We start from the raw sequence: 15,237 nt of genomic DNA, 5'->3' as shown, positions 1-15,237 counted from the left end.
GTTTCCAACATAATAGTTAACCCTAGAGAAACAATATTACTGAGAAGTACAATTGTCAGGCATTGTAATCCTTATTCTATAGAGGAGGGGAAACAGAAATAGCTCGTTTATTCATTACTTCATTTATTCATGTATGCCATGAACCATGGCAATACAAATATATTGGTTATGATATCTCAGGTTATAAAACTCAAGGGTGCAACACACTTTCTTTTCTCTTTTTTTTTCTTCAATAATTGAAATTAGTCTCAATGCTGAGACCCTGTTCTTCCTAATGATAGGTAATTTAATTTAGTCAATCCACATACACTTCTGCTTTCTATAAATCTCTCCCAAAGTAATTTCTGGTTAAAACACAATCACTTCATTGTCCATTCCCCAATCCTGAGGATTTTGGGATGGTGATGCCCACTCTGCCTCTAATTGAGAGGGGGCTGAGATCTCATGGGGAACTATCTTGCTTGCAGTTGCATACTCTCTCTGTCCCTTGAGATGGGCATTGTCCATCATCATCACCTTATTAGTTGTCCTGGGTGAGTCCAATGAATTGGAGAATAGGTGTTTCAGCTCTGCTAAGATTCAGGGCCCAATTGGCACATGGACTGACCAAAGGTTTAACTCTCTTAGACATACACCTATCAAGTATAGTAGCAACTATAGGTTCAGATAGAAGGGGCAGAAGAGCCATGAGGTTCTGAGGGGAGGGAGAGGGAAAAGTAGGTGTAATACAGGGGCATTTTTGGGACATTTGAATTGACCTGCATGATGTAGTAATGATGAATACAAGTCATTATATGTTTTGACATAACTTACAAAATTGCATGGGATAGAGTGTAAACTATAACGTAAATTATAATTCACATTTAGTAGCAATGCTTCAATATATATTAATCAGTTGTAACAAATGTATCACACTAATGAAGTATGTTGTTAATGTGGAAAAGTGTGGGAGGAGGAGGGATTGGAGCATATGGGAATCCCCTATATTTTTAATGTAACATTTATGTAGTCTAACATTCCTTTTAAAAAATAATAATTTTGAAAAAAACCACTATCACTTCAGAATAATTTGCTTCTCCATTGTTCTTCCAAGGGTAGTCTTAGATTTTTTTTTTTTTTTTTTTGGGTTGGGGAGCAGGTGGCAAGGGGAGGTATCTTGTTCTCAGGTATAAACACCCCTTGACTTTGGCCCCAGAAGTTGAGGCCCACTTTTCCATTGCTTTTGAATCGCTGATCTATGCAATCAGCTCCGTCTTTCCTCGTTCTCATATCTAGACGGTTCAAGTCTGTATATCCCTCCCCAGTCCCTCTGAATAATATGTAGTGCCATAAATACTAAATAAAGAGTAGGTTTGGAGTTATTACTTTTGCTCTTCATGCTAATATGCTGCTCTCTACTGGTGATTTGAGAGTAAACCTTAGGCCCTTGCTTTTCTGATCTGCCCTGGGAATAAACCTCAGATCCCCTCTGTCTTCAGATCTTCAAATACATCTGGGGGTTTTATTATTTCTATCCCCACTGCTTCTTTCAAGCTAATCCTGGGGTTGTGGGGTGAAGGCACAGGCCCTTCTTGGGGATGTATAATACCCCTGGGGTGAGGAAATTGGTTCCCCCTTTATTGTCTGGTAGGCTGCATTATTGCATTATAGCGAATCACATTCCCTCCATCCCTGTAAGATTGTCATCCCTACCCATTGCCATGTAATTTGCCAATGGAAGCCATAGACTTGTCCCCATTGACTCTGGGTTTAGCCACATAAGAGGCTTTGGCCAATGAGATATTAATGAATGTGCCATGCCCTACTGAAGAAGAAATTATAAGCAGCAATGTAAATTTCTATCCATGCTGTGGCTCTTCCCATCTACCATAAGAACTGCCAAGTCTCAGCAAGAAATAAATTTTTGTGGCTTTTGGGTTATTATTGCTACAACAAAACTAATACACTGTTCGTGGCTTATTTATTTGTGTGTTCTTGTGTGATGGGAAAACACTGAATGGCAGCTACATCCTTCTTTCTCCATCCTGGGGCTGGGTGGGGAGAGGTGTAGTTTAAAGGTTCTGTCGCAGCAGTTTAAAGGATTCTGGACATTTTGACAGCTCTACCTAGCCGCCTTAGCGACAATCAGCAAGATGCGGGAGGAGACGAAAAATAAAAATGGTTTGGATCTCAAAGACGGAAGAAGAAAGTTGCAAAAGCTCTGCTTGGTCTTCCTCTAGGGATCAACTTTGCAGGGTACGTGATAACAGCCGGTGGGATCAGCTGCTGGGATCGGAGGTGGTGCATTCTCCGTTCGACCCGTGCCTTTGTTCTCCATCCCCGCTGTGCGGGCTGCCTGCGCTCGCAGTTCCAGCAACTGACTCGCGCCGCACCCCAGCCGGGAGAATGCGGAGGAGACGCCGCCGCCGCCACCGCCGCCGCGTGGCCTGCTCGGCTTGGCACATGCGCAGTGCCGACGCCGGCTCCGCGTCCTAAGTCTCCTCCTCCGCTGCCTCCCGGTTCCGCAGTCACTTCCTGCAGCTGTTTCCTTCTGTGTCCGGTTGGATAGACTTTTGACAGTCAGTCTTCAGCTGTGGAGGAGTCTCGGCAGGGACTAGCCGAGAAAGTTGCTTCGAGGAGAGGCGAAGTTGAGTCAAGCCAAGGCGGGCTCACAGAGCAGGCGGCGGCGGACGGCCGGCGCGGACGCGGAGCGCAGACGCCCGGCGCTCCCGGGGGTTCCGGTAAGTGCGGGCGATTGGGGGCATTTTTGACGTGCCCTGGAGCTGCGGGGACTAGCGGTTCTTTTCTGATGTTGTCTTCCATCCTGCCCAGCACGTGACGAGGTTGCGCTGCTTTATTTTTGTGTTTGTTTCAAGCATTTCACGTGTCTAGGTTGGACCATCATTGCGTGCAGCTGCCTTGGCCCTCTCACTGCCTCCTCCCGGTGGGAGTCGGGGGATTCCATCTTTCGTGATGGCATCCTTGCGATGCACGCACACCTTAGGAATGTAAGGTATATATGGGAGATGCTGAAATATTCGCAGTCCTGATTTAAATGGGTAAACCGTTCCGTAGGATTAGGAACCATATCTGAGCCTGGAAAATATTCCCCAGTTCACCAAGGCCTTTTCTTTCACAGATTCCTCTTTTGATTCTTCCTTATATGACATACCTTGTCTCAGCTGAAATTTTTTTTTTTCCCCCCGTATTTCTTTTGGCTGTGTTCTGACGACCTCTGAGTAATGCTCACCACCTTCCCCTCATTTCCAGAATTTCCAGTTATCGACCTTTCTAGTTTGCTGAGGTGCCGGTAACCTGTTCCTTTATTCTGTTTTCTCTCCTTTGTAGGTTTCTCCAAATAAGAAAGTGATTGTCTTTCATGCAGTATGTGAAGAGTAGGCCCAAGTTCAATCATGAAAATAAGTATGCTATGATAGTTCATTTTCTTAAAGCAGGATACATTGTGAAGATCTGATTTTCCTTAATGTCCCCTCAAACCCTGCCAAACTAGAACATTAACGAGTATAAATCCTTCATTTATGCCATTTAAAGCATCTGATTCAATGGCTTTTAAGATCTGAGGAATATTTATTTACATCAGCCTCAACTTAGTTTCTTTTACTCTAATGCAGCAGTTTAACCCATATATTTTGGGTTTCTATTCATGCAGTCATTGAACTCTTGGCTTTATTTAAGATTTATATTTTGTGCCAAATTTGTTTGCCAGCAGAGTAATACTAGATGCAGTTGTTAGGTATAGATCTTTTTGGGGAGTTGGCATTATCATTTTGATAGTTACATATGCCAGAAAATATCATTTTTGAGTTTCTAGCTGTTCTTAAAAGTTATAATAATAAAATGAAATAATGCGTATGTCTGTACTTGTTAGCAAGTTTCTTTTTTTTTAATTCAGTGGATTTTATCATCTCTGGAAGGAGGCCCTTTGTATCTCCCTGCTTTGAGAAGGGCCTTTATTTTGATGGAAACCTATAGGTAAATTGGGGGAGACACAGGCAGTAGTGAGCTTTCAAAAAACAAGTCCAGACATGTCTAGGCAATTGATAGCATTTGATTTTCTCTTTATATCACCTACTTCCTTTATCCAGATGTTTTGATACTCTCCTCCATCTTTTCTTTTCTGAACTAGCAGCATGTTTCTGGCAGTTTGGCATCACTATGACCCTGTACGGTTGATGCGTGTAATCTTTAACATTATGAGTTATTATAACTAGATAAACTTTTTACAGAAGTGCTCTTTGTCTCCTTAGTTTTCCCTTTTTAAGATGTCCTTATCAGTCTTTGCTTTCTGGACGTATTAGTTTGCTTTAATTAAGAGAAATCATGTAACTGTAGAAAACCTGACTTTTTAAATGTTCTGAATCGTTTAGCTTTTCTTTATATTCCCAGAGATATGGGCAACATATTTCTGCTTTGGAATCAATTATTATTTTTTAATGTAAATATTATGATCATTGAAAAGTATTGTTATTCTAGTCATTTATGTCTTTTGTCCTTAACTGTTATTTTCCCATTGCACAGATTTCTGCTGCTCCCCCCAAACCCTGAATTTCATTTAAAAGTTGTTTCTTGATTACAGCTTCTAGCCTCTGTGTACTTATCAAATGTGGCAAAAGAGACATAATGTTACATGAATTACTTGGTTCATTTTAGTAAATCCGTTATTGCTGTAAAACATACCCATTTCTGTTGTAGATAAAAAATTTCAGTTCAGTATTTAGCAGTTTAAAAAAGCAGTATTCTGTTGACCAAAAAAAGAGGTTTTATTAATATTGAGATTGTGTAGGGAATAGTGGGTTTTGAAATAAGGATTTCAATTTGGGTTAATTAGAATCTTTGGAACTCCTAGTGTGAACTCGTAGTATGTATTGTGGTTTATTTTGAAATACTCAGGGTTAGAAAATGCCCTCTGGGTTGGAGGCAGAAGAGATCATGGATAAAGATTGAAGAGCTATTTGAAAATGTGTATTTTCTGAGAGAAAGAAGATAGAGACTATTTGTTATATAATAAGCAGGGGAAAGGAAAGAGCCTAAAGACTGAGGAACTAGAATTATATCAGAGCTGATAGTGTGATCCGTTACCCCACTGGACATTTACTTGATACCATTTTGTACAGATAATTTATCTCCCAAAGAAGAGAAAATATTTTGATTTTACAGGGGACTCATGAATACAGTCTAAGCCTATATGAGGTGTGTCCTTAACACAAGGGCCTACAGGGAGCAGGCAAGCAGGCCGAGTGGGGACTGAGGTGACCTAGAGAAGGCATTCCTGGCTACAGGGGACAGTGCTTCTCACCACTAGCTAATTTTTCCTCATGTGAGAATATAGGCCAAGTGTTGCCAGACCATCTTTTTATCAAGAGAAGCCAGGAATCATTCAGTTTTTAAATATTGATATCTAATTCAGTTTAAAAAACGAAAGCAAAACAAAACACTGTATATTTCAAACACAGCATGACTGTGGCTGCATGTGGCTTATAGGCTGTTTTGCTTGTAACCTCTTGCTGTATAGAATTAGAATCATTGGTTCAACTCTTTACATATAACTAGTTGATTAGAAGGAACACTGTTTATTTATTTCTGTTATGTTATAACTCTGGATTAATCATTCCTAGGGTTCCTTGATATTTTAGCTGTTTTAGAAGTGCTCTAAGGATTCTGAGATGGTGATACCCTTTCACTCTTTTTGACACAGTTTGGATAGAAAGATTAGTTTGGATGGAAAGGAAACATTTGCCAAGGTTCTTAGCTGATGATTTTGTGCATAATTACAATCAAGAGTGTTTGAATGTCAGTGTGCCTGAGGTAAGAGGTCTAGTCTAGGTGACCTTTAATGTCCATTTCAGCTGTATGACTTTTAGATTTAATTAGCTATGGATGCAATGTTATTAATGTTGATGAGCCAGAGGGATAGCAGCTGGAGCTGTGCCAGGCAATATAAAGCCATATCTGTACAGCCATTCTCAGTGGAAAGGAATTGTGTAAAATGTGGATTAACAGGTAAGGAAAGTCTGCTAGATGAGTCAAAAGGGAGGAAGTCCCAAAGATGGGTTTAGAGAAGTAGAGGAAAGGGTCAAGTGGTGTGGTCATTTACTTGTTGTATTGCTATGTCTGAGGTTACATTTGTAAGTGAATATTTTTTTTTTTGCTGTTGATTCAGATTGAAGACTTGACTTCTCATCCTCCACTGGATTATGCCCAAAGTTTTCCTATCCAATGATCCTCTTGCAACACGCTGGGCTTCTTCCACCTAAGCAGCCCTCACCTTCTCCTCCTATGTCAGTGGCTACTAGGTCTACAGGAACCTTGCAGCTTTCTCCACAGAAGCCTTTTGGGCAAGAGGCTTCTTTGCCTCTGGCAGGGGAAGAAGAGTTACCTAAGGGAGGGGAACAAGACTCTGCCCTGGAGGAGCTATGTAAGCCCCTCTACTGCAAACTCTGTAATGTCACCTTGAACTCAGCCCAGCAAGCCCAGGCTCATTACCAGGTAAGAGAAGAAAAGAAAATCAGACATTTAGTAGGGGACACATTTTTGGGTGCTACACAGATAGTAGACTTGGAATAATCAAGATGATTTAGTGAACAACTAAATATTAGTTTGTTTGATTAAAAGCATAATGTTCCTACTTTAAATGAAAGCATTATTTTTCATAGAATGAAGTTGCAAAGCAGAACCTCCTACACTTAACTGTAGTGGCATTTGATAGCTTATGATTCTTTGTAGGTAAATAAGATCTATTCTGGTGTTCAATCCTGTGGTCCTGAGAAGAAAAGGTATTTGAAACATGATGTACGAAACTCAATTCAGTGTCATAAGAGTTAGTTTTACAAATATTTTTTTCCAGCTAATACAGTTTGTATCAGTTTAACATAATTTGTGTATCTACTTAGGCTCTCCCTTTTTGACCTCTAACTCTTCCTATGTAGCCTATACTACTAAAGAGAATACAGGTATCTTTCTGTAGTGAGACAAAAATTACATTGGAGTATTGACCCCTATGCCTCATTTATAATAAGCCAATGGAAAGGACAACTTCAAAAGTATTATTACCCAAAATGAAAAATTGAATTTTGGCCCAAAAGAGGAAGTACAGTATTTCTTTTATTTTAGATTGTTGCTTGCATAAAATTACATAATTTCTTTTTTTTTGGAGGAAAGGGACCTGAGGAGTAATTGTGGCCAAACCCCACTGAATGAAGGGCTGCCTCTGGGTCATCATTGATTTGACTATTTATGTTCTTCCTGAATATCTCCAGTAATGAGGCAGTATGGTATTAAACTCACTGTTACAAAGTTATGTCTTCTGTTGTGCCACTTTGACTTTCTCCAACTTAAACAGTTTTTATTTTCCCTGGGGGTAAGTTTATTTTATTTTTTTGAAATTTGAATTCAGGGACTGAAATTGTTCTACCTTGTGATTGTACATCAGAAATATTTTGATGGTGAATTGTTTTCTCTGGGATTCAGGGGAAAACATAGTATTTTGCTTCTCTGAAGTTCTCTTGTGGTTGGTTTTACCCTCAAGTGCAAAGAGTTGAGCTAATTATATTCCTGGGATCTTGGCACATGTCATCATTCGTTCATAAAGGCTTCCTTCTGGTTTTATTTTATAGCTTTCTCTTTCTACCAGTCCCTGTTCCCTGTCACTCCATGGCCTGCCCCCACTTGCCCCCCACCCCACCATGGTTTGATATAGTCTTCCTTGGCCTGTCTTTCCCATTCAAGTGGGGTCTGTTAGGATGGTCCATCTCAAACCCAAGTCTCTGTGTTAGCTTTCTTCTTCATTTTATTCTTATGGAATGTTCAGTTTATAGCCTAGGACTCAGCCCTTGGGCACAACCTTGAAAAATCAAGCCTGGGTTCTCAATTTTTGGATTTTAGTTGTATAAAGTAAAACCCCTAAAATAATCATAGCCTTGGGAGCAAACCTGCTTGTGTGCCAAATGCATATACCCTTTCAAAAAGAGTTGTTTACTTTTATGAGGGAAAACTTTGATGAGGTATAATTTTAATATGCATGTGCATGGATTATACATATACCTCCCTTTTTTTATTTTCCCTTCTGGTATGGCTTTGTGACTCTCTAGATAGTGATGGATACTTCTGGTTATACATAGAATTCAATTTGATGCAAAATCACTGGTTATAAGGCTGAACTAGGTAAAAAATCGACATTTAGTTTTTTTCTTATTTTTGTGCATTTCCTCTTAACTTAGTTGACAAGATTAGTAATTATACTTAATTCTAGTTTCCTCAGTGACACAGTGAATAAGTAAATTAGAAAATATAAGAAATGAAAAGTAAAATTTAGGTAACTTCCTCAATAATAAGAATTTTAAAGTAGAAAAGCTGGAGGAGAAGGACAGCTTGATTAGCAGTAGTTCTAATTATAGTGACCAATTTAAGCAGCTCCAAACCAGGGTCAAGATAGGGGAAAGAAGATACAAGTGGGTATTAAGTCACTATGTAGAAACTGGTGGAAAAATGAAAAGTTTGGGTGTAATTAAGCATGTTTTTAAGAGTTCAGAAGCAACAATTTGTTGTTGCAAGTATTTCTTAAAGAGGGAGACATTTCTTACCAAGAACCAAGGCAAAGCAAGTTAACATATAAAAGCACAGAGCAATTTCATTAGGGTAGCATAGAAGAAAGCTAATCTTGGCAGTGAAATCTAGATTTCAACAAAATAGTGATGGTCAAGAGAAAGTGTAAATCAGAGAGTAGCTCAGAGTAATAAATTGTCACAGTATGAACAATGACCTAGAGGTAGGTGAACCAACAAAGAAGGAAAGCATAAAAAGGTTAGTCTGAAAGATTGCTACAAAAGGCTACACAAAGGAGGGTCCATAAACAAGTAGCCATGAAAGAAAGGCCACTAGAGGGAAGGGTAAGGCCTACCACCAGGATAGGCAGAATGGCAATGATAGTAGCTTAGTAAAACATAGTGGTTTAGGATTAAATGAAATGATGGATGTTAATTTTTATTTCAGCTCTAAAAACTGCTTTGTAATTTTTAATACAGAGTGATACCAAGCTAGCTAATTCATTATTTTTGTATGTGTGAAATAAAAGAGGTTACTGGTAGCCTGTTTATAAGCTATAAACACATTTGTGTGATGTGATAAATCACTGCATTTACATTACTCAAAACTTTTTCATCTGTTGATGCCATTGTTGAAATCACAAAGTTTTCAAATTGCCAAGGGTATTGTAAACAACCATTGTTTTAGTTTGAGCAGTGTTATACTAGAGTCTGTATCACGTTCCAGTAATTCAGGACACCAACTGGAAACTGGTTAATAAACACTTTTCTTTAAGCTCACTGCCATCTCCCCCTGACCTCCCCGGAGTTGCCTTAGAAACGATCCATGTGTGTCTGTAGATACCATAGATTTAGTTTTATTTAGTTTATTTCCAGGATTTTAAAAACTGGCTAATCTGCTTCAAAGCACCCTTAGCTATTTTATTTTTAATGTAGTTATCTATATTTGCAGTCTCAAAATTATGGCTTTGGTTCTAACTTAATTTAAAATTAAATCTTTGAAGAAAAAACCTGTCTTCCTTTTATTAAAATCTCTCTGCAGGCTGTAGCTTACTTAGAACAAGTCTGGCATGGAATAACAACAGTGTTTCATCAGCGTACATGCCTAAAGGAAGAATCACTTTTTGATGGAAGGTTTACTTTTTAATAGAAATAAGAAAGGTAAAAAGCATGGATCAATTTTGCTAAGGCATCCGCAGTTTAAAATAAAGTTGACCAGTTTATCTATTAGTTTGTGTACCTATTTGAAAAAGAACTCTTACTCAAAGTACATTTAAAAAATTTATCTTAAACATAGATCTGTGCTTATAATCTTTAGTAGCCAAATAACAACCAGAAAAAGAAACAGAACACAGGGGATTGTGATACTTAATGTAATCTTAATTCATAGTTCATAAAATGAAATTAGATGTTATCCCAAAATTTAAAGTACTGGTTTTGACATGTACGTTTTAACATTCATCATCCATGTTTGGATGGCATGATCAGCAACTTTAATTTCAGCTAATTTTTATGTTTTCATGATTCTCTCATCTTGCTGAGATGCATGTAGAAATTTTAATTAACTTGACTATAAAAGTATGGGAATGGATAGAGTTGATCATAACACATTACAGTGGGTAGAACTAATGCAGCTGGTTTATAAATGGGCTTGTGACTGGAAAGGTTAATCTAGGGATGTAAACGTCAGTTGAAGGAAAGCTGGAGAATAGGTGCTGAATAACATAGTGAACCCAGAGATGGATGAGAATTGTGGTTAATAGTACAAATACAAGAATGTCGCTTTGTGAACTAGAACAAATGTACGTCACTATTGCACGGCAGTAAGAGTGTGGAGAAGCATGGGAAAAATACAAATTACTGTAACCTATAGACTCTAGTTAACAGCAATACTGTAATATTTTTGCATCAATGCCAAAGCTGTACTGTGTTAATAATAGGGTGGTATGGAAAAAATATACTAAATGTACACTATAGGCCATAGTTAGTGGTAATAATCTGATGGTATTATCTCATAATCTGTAACAAATGTTCCACAACAATAAAGTGTGTTGGTGGAGGGGTATTGTATGGGAAGTCCACACAGGTACATGATTGTTTTGTAAGTTCATAACTTTTCTAATAAAAATATATTTAAAAAATTCTCCCATGCCAATATATCAAAAGTAGAAAGCATTGAAGAAAATCTAGTGATTGTGTATCAAATGTATTTGCAGTGGGGCTGAGTGAGAATGGTGAAAATATACTTCAAATTTGTGTCAATTCATGTTCTTCATACATCAGGTGGGAAACATATATGTTTTCAGTCTTTTTACCATTCAGCCATTGAGTATGATGTTAGCTGTAGTTTCTTCATATATGCCTATTACCATGTTGAGGCAATTTCCTTCTATACCTAGTTTTCTAAGTGTTTTTGATCAAGAAAGGGGTGCTGAGTTTCATCAAATGCCTTTACTGCAGCAATTAAGATGAGCGTGTAATTTTTTTTTACCATCATTCTATTAACGTGGTATATTACATTAATTGATTCCCATTTGTTGAACCACCCCTGCATTCCTATGATAAATCCCGCTTGATCGTGGTCTGTAATTCTTTTAATGTGTCATTGACTTTGGTTTGCTAGTCCTTTGAGGGTATCTGCACTATATTCATGAAGGATATTGGTCTGTAATTTCCTTTTCTTGTGATCTCTTTATCTGGCTTTGGTATTTGAGTGATGCTGGCTTTATAGAATGAGTTAGGAAGTGTTTCCTCCTTTTCAGTTTTTTGGAAGAATTGGGCAGGTCTGGTGTTAATTCTTGCACTGTCTGGTAAAATTCACCTGTGAAGCCATCTGATCCTGGGCTTTTCTTTGTTGGGAAGTTTTTGATGACTAATTCAGTTAATTTGTTGGCATACAACTGATCATTATATCCTTTTATAATCCTTTTTAGTTCTGGGATGTTGGTAGTAATGTTCCCCCTTTCATTTCTTCTTTTTAGTGTTGTTCTCTTTTTTCCCTTTGTAAGTCTAGCTAAAGGCTTATTGATTTTATTATCTTTTCAAAGAGCCAACTTTTGGTTTTGCTGAGTCTATTGCATCTTAATTGTCTATTTCATCTCTCTCTGCTCTGCCCTTTATTTCATTTCTTCTGCTGACTTTGGGTTTAGTTTGCTCTTCTTTTTCTAGATCTTCCAGTTGTGAGAAGGTTAGATCTTTGATTTGAGATCTTTCTTCTTTTTTAATATAAGTAGTTACAGCTATACATTTCTCTCAGCACTGCCTTTGCTGTATCCCATAAGTTCTGGTATGTTGTGTTTTCGTTTGCATTTGCTTCAAGATATTTTCTAATTCCCCTTGTGATTTTCTCTTTTACCCATTGATTGCTTAAGAGTATGTTGTTTAATTTTCACATATTTGTGAATTTTGATTATGTTTTTAGTTTGATCAAGGTGAAGCAAAGATGACAGGTGATAAAATCCAGAATCCAGAATGAAGAATCTGTCTTATACAGTAGGAAATATATCTTTTCTTCTGAAATATAAGGAGAGAAGTAGGGGTGGACTCTGGTGGGGGAGCAGAAAACCGGTCACATTCAGTTAATGCAAGGTTTCTTAAGGGGTCTGTGAGCTTAAATTGAAATTCAAAAAAACATTCTTGTGGGCATGTATTGGTGCAGTTGTGGTATATTTATTAAATAATACACAGTATAGTGTAGACTTAGTAAGGGGTCCATGGTTTTCACCTGACTGACAGAGGGGTCCATGGAACAAGAAAGGTTAAGAACCCCTGAGTTAATGGGAGGAACATGAAGTGCTTCTGTCCTCTAATGGGACAAGTCAAGGTCTAGAAAAGCCTACAGAGTTGATCATTCAAAACAGCCACACAAGGAATTCAACAAGGACTTATACTTGAGTAAATGGGTTAAACCAAAAGGCTTGGTAGTATGATTGAAAGCACTTTTAAATTTGAGAGTCACTTTATACCTCACCAGTTGGCTGAATTATTCCTTATGAGAATCCTTCAAGATAATTTGGCATCTGGACCTAGTAGAGTATTTTCAGAGAAATGTACTCAGATTTGGCCATGGAGGAGAAAGTTTTGCTCATTTATACAAGTTCCTAAGCAAGTTAGTAGGCAAGGTAGAAAGAGCAGAAAGATGAATGTGTACCTTGTTTATATCCTTCTAAAAGTACATGATGAAATAAATTTTTGCTCACTTGAGACCCAAACACTTCTAAATGACAGAAATCTCTTTCAATCAAGCAACCTAATATAACATATACAATTCTCACAATCCTGTGATGGTGGTACAATTATCCCCACTTTACAAATGTTGAGTAGAGGGAGGTTAAGTATCTTGTCCAAAATCACAAGTGGCCAAGCCAGGATTCCAGCCCAAATCCATCTGATACTAAATCATCTGTACTTTCTACCTGATGTATGAAGAACATGAATTGATGCTAAATTTGAAGTGTATTTTGAGCATTCTTACTCAGCCCCACTGCAAATACATTTGATAAACAATCACTGGATTTTCTTCTGTGCTTTCTGTTTTTGATTTATTGAAATGGGAGAATTTTGAAAACATAAAAGTTAGCTGATATTAAGGTTGCTGATCATGCCATCCAAACATGGGTGATGAATGTTAAAATGAACATGTCAAAATCAGTATTTAAATTTTGGCATAATATCTAATTTCATTTTCTGAATTATGAATTAAGGCCACTCCATTTTGTATCACAATCCCCTGAGTTCTATTCTCTTTCTAATTTATCTAATTAATATAGTAGGTTGTTATTTGGCTACTAAAGATTACAAACATAAATCTGTGTTTAAGACAGTTTTAAATTATACTTTGAGTAACTTAGCTTTTTTTCAGATAGATATGTAAATTAACAGATAAACTGGTCAACTTTATTTTAACACTGTGATGCCTTAGCAAAACTGATCTATGCTTTTTGCCTTTTCTATTTTAAAAGTAAATCTTCCATCAAAAAGTGGTTCATGGGGAGTGGGTGTAGCTCAGTGCTTGAGTCCCTGCTTCTCATTTATGAGGTCCTGTGTTCAATCCCTACTACCTCCTAAAAAAAAAAAAAAAAGTGATTCATTTTGAGTTTTTGTATATTTGCGAGGTGTGGTAATTTAGAGATGTATGTACCCCAGGAAAACATGTTCTTAAACTTAATCCATTTCTGTGGGTATGACCCTATGTAAGTAGGATCTTTCAATGAGATTACTTCAGTTAAGACCCAGCAGGGTTCTTAATCCTATTACTGGACTTACCTGTAAGTGGAATGAAATTCAGACAGAGCATGAGAAAGCCACAGGTAGAATTGGAAATGCAACATGGATCAAACACTGAAAGATAAGAAACAGAACAATAAAAGTCCTAGACCTAACCATAGGGAAACTCCTTCAGGACCTTGTGTTAGGCAATGACTTTCTAAAGATTTTAGACCAAAAGCACAAACAACAACAAAAATCAATAAATGGAACCTCATCAAAATTAAAAACGTTTGTGCATCAAAAGACTTTATCATGAAAGTAAAATGACAGTCTACAGAATGGAAGAAAATATTTGAAAATCACATATCTGATAAAGGTTTTAATATCCAGACTATATAAGGAAATTTTCCAACTCAACAATAAAAAGACAAACAACTCAGTTAGAAAATGGGGAAAAGACTTGAAGAGACTTATCTCCAAAGAATATATAAATGGCTAATAAACACATGAAAGGATACTCAATATCATTAGCTATTATGGAAATGCAAATCAAAACCTCATTGAGATACTATTTCATACCCACTAGAATGGCTACTGTTGGGGGGAAAAAACAGAAAAATACCTGTGTCAGAAAAGATGTGGAGAAATAGGAAAACTTATTCATTTCTGGTGGGAATGTAAAATGGTGCAGCTGCTGTGGAAAACAGTTTGGCAGTTCCTCAGAAAGCTAAGTATAGAATTGCCAAATGATTTGACAATCCCTGCATTAGGTGTATACCCAAAAGACTTGAAACCAGGGACTTGAACAGATATTTGCACACCAGTGTTCATGGCAGCATTATTTACAATTGTCAAAAGATAGATGCAACCCAAGTGACCATCAATCAATAAATGGATAAAATATAGTATACATTCTGTGGAATATTACTTAGCCATAAAAAGGATTGAAGTAACTGATACATGCAACAACATGGAAAAATCTTGAGTAAAGTACATGTAACAACATGGAAAAATCTTGAGTAAAATGTTGAGTAAAATAAGGTAGACACAACAGAACAAATACTGTATGATCTCACTAATAAGAAATAATTAGAATAAGCAAATTCATAAAGACAATATTAGAATACAGGTTACCAGGGGATGGGGTCGGGGTAGGTAACAGGGAGTTAATGAATTGATATGGTGTTCTGGTTTGGGCTGGATAAGTTTTGGCAGTGGATGGTGGTGATGGTAGCACAACATTGTGGATATAATTAACACTATTGAATTACATATTTTAGTGTGGTTAAAAGCGGGTAATTTTAGTGTATATATAGGTTACCAGAATAAAAATTAAAAACAAAACCATAGGGTTGTACAACACAATGAACCCTAATGTAAGCTATGAACTCTAGTTGATACCATAATTATAATATTGTTTCATCAATTATAACAAAGGTAATACTATTGCAAAGTATTAATAGAGAAAACCTTGTATGTGGGAGAGGGG

At 37.3% G+C, this 15,237-nt stretch overlaps 1 protein-coding gene across 2 annotated transcripts in view; it reads left to right on the top strand.

Annotated features, from left to right (window-relative positions):
- The first annotated feature begins 2,308 nt into the window (after positions 1 to 2,308).
- ZMAT3 (zinc finger matrin-type 3) overlaps positions 2,309 to 15,237 on the top strand; it is a 42,943-nt gene continuing 30,014 nt past the window's right edge. For both annotated transcript variants that reach the window (XM_004458480.4, XM_004458479.4), the window contains exons 1-2: positions 2,309 to 2,720; positions 6,161 to 6,486. In XM_004458480.4, the coding sequence (XP_004458537.1) occupies positions 6,217 to 6,486 (270 nt within the window). In that variant the 5' untranslated portion in view covers positions 2,309 to 2,720; positions 6,161 to 6,216. The remainder of the gene's footprint in view (positions 2,721 to 6,160; positions 6,487 to 15,237) is intronic.

Source organism: Dasypus novemcinctus, chromosome 4 (assembly GCF_030445035.2).
Source record: "Dasypus novemcinctus isolate mDasNov1 chromosome 4, mDasNov1.1.hap2, whole genome shotgun sequence".
Taxonomy (NCBI): domain Eukaryota; kingdom Metazoa; phylum Chordata; class Mammalia; order Cingulata; family Dasypodidae; genus Dasypus; species Dasypus novemcinctus.
This window is presented reverse-complemented; position numbering and strand designations above follow the sequence as displayed.